Genomic DNA, 11,572 nt, shown 5'->3' on the forward strand with positions numbered 1-11,572 from the left:
ATTTTTTAATCTACGCTGTTGCCTTTTTTTCTTTTGCAAGATAGTCGAATTCATCGATTTCTGGTCGAATCGATCATTTTACCAAATTTTCACTGGTTTTTTTGTATTAATGTATACCGATTATAACCGAACCGGTCGCTGGACCTAAATATGTTCATCAAATTAGTGCGGTACAAAGAAGATTAAGGAAACTCATTACTTCAATTATTTAAGATGGCAAATACACAACTGAACCTAAATATGTTCATCAAACGAGTACCGTACAAAGACTACATAATGTAAGAATTTATATTTCCAAAAAAAAAAAAAGAAGAAGTTCCCAAGTCGATCTTCGTTTTTGAGATTTAAATCATCAAAGTAAAAACTAAAAATAAGATTTATGTCAATTCATAATTTTCATTTTTTAACTGACTGTAGCGTAGATTACAATACAAACATCAGCAAAATTTTACCCAAGAAATAAAAAGAGACTCGACATTTACACTACACTATAGATTCATAAACACTTAAATTGCGAAAGAGAAATTTAAATCGAAGAATGAGAAAAATGGAATCCCTTGAAAAAATCTAAGGGCCTGTTTGATACAAGCCAATTCCATTCCACCCATTTTGTCTTGTTTGATGGACAACATTTTCCGTGGAATTTCGTTTTCACCCTACCCCCACGTGACTCTTTTTCTTAGTTTTTAAGGAAATTGTTTCCTTTGGCTTTGGTCGGAAAGTGATTTCCAGCTTCTACTTTTTTTTTTAAACAAATTTTATCCACAATTGTAACAAATTATCTCTCTTTAATTGAAATTTTTCATTAAAACTAAGCCAAACAAACACCAAAAGATATAAAATTTTAATATTTTTCAGACGAAAAATTATACTAATCAAACATATTTAATTGACAATTTTCAATAAAACAAGTTCTGGGAAATTAAATTCCCTAAAATTCATTTTCTTTTCACCCAAATTTCATCATTGCACTCTTGCGGATCCTAAGAGTAATTGTGTACATCTAGTAATAGAACATGGTGCGAATTCATGAAGAGGATAAAACCAATGGCTACAGAATATAATCACGTAGCATTTTGAATATAAAGAGAGTTGAAAGTCTCTTTGACTACCTATAATATGTGCTTGTCTTTTAATAAATTGGGAAGCGTACTATTCAAGTAATTTAAAAATTACATCAATAAAATTGTGGGGAAAAAAAATCATAACTAAGAGGTTAAGCATCGTCCATTTCAAAACTAAGAACAAAAGTTTCAAATTTTAAAAATAAGATATTTATCAAAATTTATTTATGATTTAATTAATTAATTATATATTTTATTAATTAAGTATATTAAGGTCACAGATTTATGCAATTTTGTTACAAATTAATGATTTAGTTAGTCAAACATTATTTTTCAATCAAAAATCAGAATTTTAATAGGACACAAATTATTTTACAATCATAATTCGAAAATTTTATAGGTCACAATTTGTTCATCGATTACAAATAAAAAAATTATAAGTCACAATTTATTTATAGGTTACAAATCATAAATATTATAAGTCACAACTTATTATACATTCACAAATTATTGAATTATCAGTTAGAAATTAACAATTTTTTAGATCACACATTATTTCTTGTTCACAATTTTTCTTTTTTATTGTTCACATATTGTTTATTAATCAGACATTAACTAATTTATTGGTCACGATCAATCAAATTATTTGTAACCACCACCAATACTTATGAGCACCACCTCACCACTATCCGCAGCAGCATCGCCACCATAATCGCTGTTGCCAGAGCCACTACCATCACATCCCACCCTATCCCACCACGACCACAACTACTACTAGACCACAACATCCCCCCCCCCCCCCCCCCCCCCCCCCCCCCCCCCCCCCACCACCCCAACCCCCCCCCCCCCCCCCCCCCCCCCCCAACCATCATCACCACCGTTGCTAGATTCGCCACCAAATCCACCCCCACCAACTCTAGATTCACATTAGTATCGCCAAAACCACCTTTTCCATCTCCAAGCAGCAAAACAATCATCTCAAACACCACAACTAACACTAATACCACCACAACATCAACATCATCGCCACAGCACCAACACGACCACGAGACCACCATTACAACACCAACGCCATCAATAACAGAACCTAAACATAATCTCTCTCAGGCAGGCAATGCCAAGCAAACACTTTTACCACCACTAGAATTTGAAGTGGGGAGTGCAATGTCGACTACCATGATATCGTCTAAAGGGAGCAAACTTTACTTGAGCGTCGCAACGATGATCAAAAAGTGAGATAGAAGTACTGCATCTACATTAGTTCGTGCTTCTCTACGCAGCACATCGAAGAGAGAGACAGAGAGGCGGCTTGAGGTGAAGAGAGAGACAAAGCGATGGAGATGTGCAGCCAAGAGAGAGACAAAATGACAAAGAGAAAAGCTGGACATGGCTAGGAGAAAGATCGGAAACGGACAGTGGCACAAGATGATGTTTCTTACTGTACACTGGGCTTGGAGGTGGTCGTTGATTGTGGCAGTGGTGACAATAGTCCTTTCGTGGAGGGAGAGGGAACAGAGAGAAAGGAGAGGAAGAGAAAAGGAGGAGAGACAGGATAGAGAAAGAAAGAATAAAGAGGGACATAATTAGGGTTTGGGAGGGTAGATGATAGTTTGTGGATATGTAAAATAAATTAATTTTCATAATATTATTATAAAATATTAATAATAATATATTGCCATCTGATTTATGTATAAAAGAACTATAAATTTGATTTTTGAAGTCGAATTTTAAAATTTCTGGTTTGGTGTAATTTTCATTAAAATTGTTCATAGTTTTGATGCTTTTGAGATGGGCTTAGTCCTGTATTATTCGATTTTTTTATAAGTTCTTCTAATTTGATAAAACTCTTTTAAAAAAAAAAAAAATTATTCAGATGTGTTTAAATGAAGTTCTTAGTCTCAAATGCAAGTTTAAAATTTTCACGAGTCCTACAAAATGAGCTCTTAATCATTCACGTCAGAAGATTTTTCAATTAAAAATTTTGTATCCTTACTTTTGTGCAATTATACTTCATAATTTTATGTTTCATGTTGCCTGATTTTATAGTGCCTAGTTAATTATACAAACAAATAAAAAAAAATATTTATTCCATTGAGATTATTTAATAGTAGTTAAATAGAGGCATGAAAAGCAAGTACATAATTGATTATATAGCAATTCATGGGAATTTACCAACAAGATAGAAAATAATTAATTTAATTATACAAGACATGGAAAGCCATTTGCTCTTATATATAGCCAAAACATTTTGTAATTAATTAAAAAAACGAAGGCCATTTAACTATGAGTAATTCCAATTTATTCATGGAATTCCTTGTAGTTGTGGATATACTAATTCATTAATGTGTAATTCTATAACTTTTGTTTTGGGACCAAGAATATTGAATGTGTTTGATTATGAATAATTAAATTGGCTATTACCATTAAAAATAATACCAAATTATTATTCTCTAAATTCTTGTTTGGGACTATAAATATTGAAAGAATCAGAAAATTGAATAACAAATTAGGAAGTCAGCGTCTACTTTCATTCAATTTCTGAGGTTCTTTCCTATATATTTGGCCATTTAGAGGATCTTTTTACCACTGCATCTTAGTCCTTAGTTTCAAATCATTTTATAATTTTAGAAAATTAGCTTCATTTTATAGTTTTTATTTCGTTTTATTGCTCTATTACATTTTTATTATTTTCTTTTACGTACGTATATTTCTTTTCTTCTTCTTTTTTTTTTTTTTTTTTGGGCACTGTATAGATTTTTTATGGAAAATATTGGTGCGCGAGAATTTTGCTTGTTTCTTGATATTATGCTTGGCATTTTTTGCACCAAATGTAGTAAATGGACGACTTTTAACAAAGTGCAATGCTAGACCTCCCACCTTCGATGTAACAAAATTTGGAGCATTTGGAGATGGACAAGAAGATGATACGAAAGTAATTTTCAGGTTTCAAGCATTATAGAAACTAAAACTTGTTTACTCTAAGACGCGAAGATAAAGAAAATGATTTGTGATCATGTTTGGCTTTGCTTATTTTGTAGAAGAAGCTGCTTAGACTTACATTCTCTTTTCAAAAAAAAAAATTGCTAGGCTTTCGAGACAGCTTGGCAAGCAGCTTGCCAACATGAGATTATGAGAAGAACGGAGCTAAGATTACCGTGCCACGAGGGAAGACATATTTGGTGAATCACATCGAGTTTGTGGGGTAAATCACCCTCAATTACATTTGAGGTAATAAAATCAATAGGATACTCTTGTAATAAGCACTTGTTTGAGCCTCATTCTTTTGATAAGAATGAATTTTTAAATAATGTATTGATAAGAAATGCGTGACTTAAAAATAAAAAAATAAAAATTGGATTTACTTGTAATATTATTTTATTGAAAAATGTATGATTGAAATAATGTCAAAACATTGTTTAAGAATGTATTTTTTTTCAAAGAATGAAAATCAAACAGGGACTAAAACTATAAAATATCACGTGCATAGTTATTCACATGAACATGAATTAAATTCAATTTAAAATTTATGGTTGGTCTTTTCTTTTTTATCTTTTAATGAAAACAAATATGAAATCTAGAACTTACACATGAAGCCAAGTTGTCAGAAAAATTTCGACACCTTTGATGACCTATTCTCACATGTGCGTGGGATCTGCATGAGACTGGTATGAATAAAAAATGCAAAAAAGGCCCCCCACCCACCCATATTATGAGTATATGTCAACTAGGATGTCAAAAATATTTCTGACACCCTAGCTTGATTGCGTACTTATATATGAGATACAAAGCTTTTGCTCTCGAATATATTTCTTTTTCTATTTTCAAATGATAGTCTAAAAATATTAATGGCAGATATTGTGAACTATTGTTGCACCTTCAAAATCAGCATGGACAATCAAAAGAAAAGATGAATGGCTATATTTTCAGAATCAAAATCAGCATGGACAATCAAAAGAAAATATGAATGGCTATATTTTCAGAAAGTCGACGGGCTAAATGTTGTTGGTAATGAACAAGGACTTATCGACGGTCAAGGTTCTTCTTGGTGGCTAAAATCTGTTAGTTTATTTAATACTTCTGTTCTCTCGTTTCTATATTTTTTTTATTTTTCCCTCGTGATGCTTTTTTACCCTCGATTTTCTTTGTTTGAGGGAGAAAACAATGGCCCTGCTGTAAGTAGAATATAAAATTGATCTGAACTCACGAAAATCTTTATTTCGGAAATTAATAGAATAATAGAAAGATGTTTATTTATTTATTTGTTTCAGGCAATGAGATTTTCCAGTTGTAACAATCTTTATGTGAGTGGATTGCAATATATAAACAGCCAAAAGAATCATGTTTCAGTAAATGGATGCGATGAAGTAAACATTACAAAACTTCATATGATTGCCCCTCAAGAAAGTCCCAACACTGATGGAATTGATATAAGCCATTCAACCAACATTCATATTCATGACTGTACAATGGCAACTGGTACTAAATACTTGTAACGATAATTCTATTTGTGCAGAGCTTTTTGCCCACCTACTTGACAAATGCAGTGTTGACAGTAATTGATTGGGTACAAAAACTGATTATTTTTTAAATAGTACAATGATAAAAAGCCATTTCGCATTCTGTCAAGGAAGTGGGCAAAATATTTTGAACACCAAACATGATTGTACTTGTAAACAATCACATCTATTCTTGTTTATATCACTTATACATAATTATCGTTCTCTTATCGTAAAAGGAGATGATTGTATCGCCATGAACAGGGGTACTTCAGACGTCATCATAACCCAAGTTACATGCGGTCCGGGGCATGGAATAAGGTTTGTATCCTACCGTTTGACATTATCAGTTGGTGATGTATATTCGGTGCATTTCATCAAGCCTAAAACTCGAGATTATTTCAACCTGTCTTTTAGTCTGTACTCTCCCTTTGCAGTATTGGCAGTTTAGGAAAAGATGTACAGACTGATGAAGTACAAGGAATACATGTAAGCAATAGCATTTTAAATGGAACTGACAATGGAATGAGAATCAAAACATGGCAGGTAGGAACTGAGACGAGCTGAGGAAAATCATAAAATGTAGTTAAAATACATAAATATTTTTCCAAGGACAAGTTTCATCCTGTATTTTTGTTCTTATGTAGGGAGGCTCTGGATTTGCCAGGAACATAAGCTTCACAGACAACAGTAATAGCAACTGATAACCCAATTATAATTGACCAGTTTTACTGTCCTCACAAAGTATGCCAGACCACAGTAAGCAACTTCTACTTCCAAAATTTTCCTGTGATTTTTCTTTTCTTATGGGTCCGGTGTGTATCTGAGAACTCTATGAAAATAAATAATGAATGGGTATCTAAATCCAAATAAGCACTTTGTAAAGAGTAATATAAGAGTGCATATTCACATATTGTTTGACCTGATTTTCTCTGTCCCTTAACAGAAATCAGCCGTCAAAGTTAGCGACGTGACATACAGCAGCATCCGAGGAACATCCCTCTGCAAGAATGCTACAATCAACTGCAGTTGCAGCAGTACCATTCCTTGCACTAACATCATTAAGGATGATGTCAACATAGAATCAGTTGCCTAAAATAATTCACCACCTGCTTACTGCCTCAATGCCCAAATAACAGCTCAAATAACAGAACCATAAGTAAATTGTATGGGGAAGTGAATATTTCGTACCATTTAAAACCTAAATCGCTCTATAGTTTACACCACTTGCCTGCAGACGAGTTAACTTTTTTGCGTAACTCAAATACAGTACCTAGCTGCAGACTGTAATTTTTCAGGGTTACTCGAATTCTGTTGATTCTATTAGCAAATTAGCAGGTATATGTGTGTTCCATATACATAATTCCTTCTGAGCATCACATGTATATCTACAACAAGAAACAACCAACTGAAAACAAAAACATTGTTTGATTAAATGCAATGTCACAGATGTTTTGATATCTATTAGAGAAGAGAAGAGAAGGAAAAAAAAATGTAATGCTCCACCGTGCAACACAATCATCTTTATCAAGATGACAAGTGTTTAGCTAGTAATGTGCAACGTGGGTTGCTGCTCCTAGATTCATTAAACACTGACAAAAATTAATCAAATGCCTTCTCATCAGCTAAAGATGAAACAAGATCAAGAATTGATCTCTATCCAAGTTTTAAGATTATATATGGCACACACACTCTACTAATAAGTCAGCCCCAATATTTTCAAGTTGGTTCCAAAAAATAAGTATGGACTGTTCAAAAGGAACTCCTAAATTCCTAGACAGTCAAAACCTAGAGCAGAGCTGAACAGAAAAAGTTTAATATTGAAGGTGAAGAACCAGAAGCTATTACACGTACCAAACTCACTAAATAATACTCTGAAGTAACATGAGATCCCGTATCAAGGAGGAGGCTGATAGGATAGATGGAGATGGAAGATCACGTCAAACTTCAGTTTAAATAGTTAGCATTTGACAAATAATCAAAACCAGTGAGCTCATTAGCGTTTATAAACGGTTTAAATCATAAATAGATAGAAATGGGTAATGGATAAGTAGGTAGTAGTCGTGGGTATCTCAAAATGTGTAGATAGAAAGTTGTCCGAGTGTTTATAACACTTTATAAACATGAGCCAAACATAGGCTTAGATGGTTTCTTGAAAAATGCCAAGTGAAATAACGAGGTTCAACCCAACTAAAACCTAGAGGAGGGTGAATAGGTGGAATTAAAAAGGTGACAATTAATAATTGCAACAAGTCACAAATTACTGAATCTAAATGAAGTTTAATCAAATTAAACCCTAGCAGTCCGTCAAGCATACAGATCAAAGCAATAAAGCAAATCAACACTGAAATTTGTTTACGAAGAAAAACCCCTCGAAGAACTCTTCATGAGATAAAAAACCTCTGGACACTGCTTGCTAGTAAAAGATTTGATTTACAGAATTGGTCCAGATACAACTAAACCTTAGTAGATTTTGACCCCCCAACCTGTGATCACTGAGGATTCCTCAATTATGCACTTCAACACTAGCTCCAGAACCTCTGAACTTCTTTTCCCCTCGTGGATCACCAATAACGAACTCATTCCTCACAAACTGAAATTTCAATCACCTCTCCAGATCTTTAGAACTCTGAAGGTTATTTAATAAAGGATTTTGTTTGTGTTTGATCTTTTAGTATTTTGATGTTTTGATCTTGTGGTAAAGTTAAGAGAATTATGTATTATGTAATTGATATTCAGCATAGTATTCTCTTGAATGAATAGAGGCTCAACACACATTTTGGACGAAATATGCCTTCGGTATTTATAATATAGTGTTTGATATTGTAAAAAGGCTAAAAATCATGATATAGGATTTCAACACATAACATGACTCCTCAAGCAGACTTCAATCGCTCAGCTACTGTAAAGATCGCACTATCGCTCAACAGGCGGCTAGCAAGCTCTCTCTAAGCAACCGTCGGTATTTTTATCATATCTTTTTCTCTCGATACCCGTTGAAAAGAAAACTCAAAGAGGCTACAATTCTTCTAGAGAAACAATTTTCCAATTCGAAGTTTTCATTCAAAAATAGAATCAGAGATCTATCCACTATATTCACAGAGCGCTCACCATAGGTCCCAGGTTTCTGACCTCAACTTGTGGCTCAGAATTTGAAGCATATCCTATGTAGCACTTAGACAATACTTTGACTTCTAACTGCATCCATAGATCATATGTGATCTTCTTGGACATTTCATGATCTTCTTGGGCCCAAGTTGAGTCCTTCCAACGACACTCCCAACACTCGACACCTCGACCCTAATTACAACTCGATTAAATGATATTTTAGACATGGAACATACAAACAATTTAGACCTAACACCAAGGTCAATTACGACACAACATAGACACCACGTGAAATGAATACAGAGAATATAACAAAATAACTTATAGTGCCATTTAACTTTTTAGTAACTAATAAAATTAATACTCTAGGCCAATAGTTAGACATGAAACCAATTAAACATTAAGTTGGTACTTTCTTAATTGGATTGTTGAAGGAGATTAAAGAACATTAAATTACGGGATTCAAATGAGCACAATATAAGTGATCAAACAATAAAGAGGACATTGGGGATACAAAAATCCTTTTATGATACTTCATTTCTTCTTCTTTTCCACTTTTTCAATCTTTTACATATTTCAGTCGACTTTTGAAACTAAAAGGTTTTACACGACATCCAAAGTGTTCTTAATGTATCCAACAAAGTTGATAGGTATCAATGTCTGACTATAAATATAGAATGTATTTACTTACAAGATGAAATTCCAACAACTTCTATATAGGAGTACAGAGCTAGTATATTCTATATTTCACATGAATCTGAACGACCAAAAATATCGTAACGGTTATCTGCAACGTTCTCATATACGAAGTCCCTAACAAATCTGCAACAATAGCAATAAGAATTAAGTCACGTTTCCTATTTCAACTTACCCGTAACTGAATAACAGACAAGTTTATGACTTACAGTGGTATAAACTGTAGAAAGAAAGCTAGCTGTGGAAAGGGTAAGTCTATGTATTCCATAATCTTCAACACAGCATCTGACTTAATGTACGACCTGCAATCAAGTTCCAACAAAAACCATCATACAAGAAGTCTTCTAAATGATATTCACGATAACCTTCCAAATTTTAAGAAGAATATGATATTAAACTAGTGCAATACATTTAAGATAGGTTTCGAAACAATCTCATCTCACTCCTTAAATTTGCAAAGAGGTGATTAAGTTCATTTTGTTTTAAGTATCGTCAATTGATATACAAGTTAATTTCAGTAGTAATCTAACATAGATTCATAATGTGCCCCTGCAGAGTACAAGTGACACAAAAGGAATTATGTTGATGACACCAAATTTATTGGAAGTATAGAACTTGGAAAAAATTTGTTGAGTGAACATTTTGCTTTGTTTTATGACAGTCAACATTTGGATTTTTCAAATTTATAATTTATCATGTCAAGAGTCAAAAATCAAAAGTGTTGTGGCCTTAGTTGCAGTTTTATCATGTCCCTACTTTAATAATCTTACTGGTTAAAAAGTCTTTAGCAAATTTTCCCATATGGAGACCAAGTTTTGTTATGGTTGCTAAGAATCTGTGTGTTTTAGATCTCTTAGTAGCTGTAGCAAGAAAAAACACAATCAACAATACCCTCTCTCAAGAGCGAACCAAGACATTTTTGAGTTGGGGGCACAATCAAACTCCGTACAAAGCGAATACTTTGTTCCTAATTTTTGAATGATTCATACTTGATTCGAAAAAATACAAATTTATATTTAAAAAAAAAATATTCATTAATATTTTGCTCATCACAAGAAAATGCATATTTACATTTGAAAAATTTATAAAATATTTGACACAAACAATCAATTCAAGTAATCGGAAGGAAAAAATATAACCAATATTCAGTACTAATAATCAATCAAATAAACACAATTCGTTAAATATAAGTTAAATTGGATATAGTCGGTCTGAATACATTCTATATACACAAATAGGATAGGAGAAAATGCAAATTTAGATTATAATTAATTGAAAATTTGATTAGAAAGTGAAAAATTGTAGTAGATGTAATAATCTGTAGAGAAATTGTAGACAAATTTTAAAAAAATTAAAAATGTTAAAGCTTTGGTAAAAGACGTAAGGGAAAGAATAAGATAAAGATAGGGAAAAGAGAAAAAAAAATTCAAATTTATTGTGATTTTGTCCCAGTTTCGTGGGGATTAAAATAAGATTTTTAGTAAATTTTCATAAAATTTAAGGATTCCATGAAATATGTTATTAAAATTAATTATTAAATTTGATTTAGATTAAAATTTATATTTCAATCAAGACTTTATCCCCAATAAACTAATAAAAAACTCAAAAGTTGGGAGGTCACGTGAACCCCCCCCCCCCCCCCGGTTCTGCTAGTGCCCTCTCTAAAATCAATTCACAGAACATTTCTAATTTTTGCCCCCAAAGATCCTTGTCAATGCAATCCTTAATCGGTAACATTTTTTTAGTGTAAAATTCATTTAGAAGCACGACGCTTTCAAATTTTGCCTACATCCAAAGGGAGGAGTTCTACTTCTGAATTGCAGAGCGAAAAAACAAATTGATAGTAACATTTTTTAAACCACTTTCCAAATTACGTAAAAACTTTGATTTTAACACTAGAATAATGATGTGCAGAATATACCTATTTTTTTCAACAAGTACAACACTCGAAATATCATCAGGCTCTCTACCAGATCTCCCCAACAGCTTCCTACCTGATTCACTCTGCAGAGCTTCAAATCTAATTTTCCTGGGACATAGTAAGGTAAATAAATAGAAGATCCAGTTACCTTGAAAAATGAGAATAAATTGTCTTCACAGCAAATAATATTTTGAAAAAGAACAATTAGTTTTAGCAAAAATGATTGAGAATACATTCATTATCCATGTCATGTCAAGTCTTTGCCCATAATTAAGATTCAACCGACA

General features: G+C 32.7%; 1 protein-coding gene and 1 pseudogene across 1 annotated transcript in view; one reads left to right on the plus strand and one right to left on the minus strand.

Annotated features, from left to right (window-relative positions):
* Nucleotides 1-5,449: 5,449 nt before the first annotated feature.
* LOC111401449 lies at nucleotides 5,450-9,083 on the plus strand (annotated as a pseudogene).
* Nucleotides 9,084-9,179: 96 nt separating this feature from the next.
* Nucleotides 9,180-11,572, minus strand: part of LOC111401448 (DCC family protein At1g52590, chloroplastic) — a 6,657-nt gene continuing 4,264 nt past the window's right edge. Inside the window, exons 3-5 of the mRNA XM_023029184.1 lie at nucleotides 11,286-11,393; nucleotides 9,574-9,666; nucleotides 9,180-9,490 (exon numbers count right to left, since the gene is read on the minus strand). Coding sequence (XP_022884952.1) covers nucleotides 9,409-9,490; nucleotides 9,574-9,666; nucleotides 11,286-11,393 — 283 coding nt within the window. The 3' untranslated portion in view covers nucleotides 9,180-9,408. The remainder of the gene's footprint in view (nucleotides 9,491-9,573; nucleotides 9,667-11,285; nucleotides 11,394-11,572) is intronic.

Source organism: Olea europaea, chromosome 10, assembly GCF_002742605.1.
Source record: "Olea europaea var. sylvestris chromosome 10, O_europaea_v1, whole genome shotgun sequence".
In the NCBI taxonomy this organism is placed as follows: domain Eukaryota; kingdom Viridiplantae; phylum Streptophyta; class Magnoliopsida; order Lamiales; family Oleaceae; genus Olea; species Olea europaea.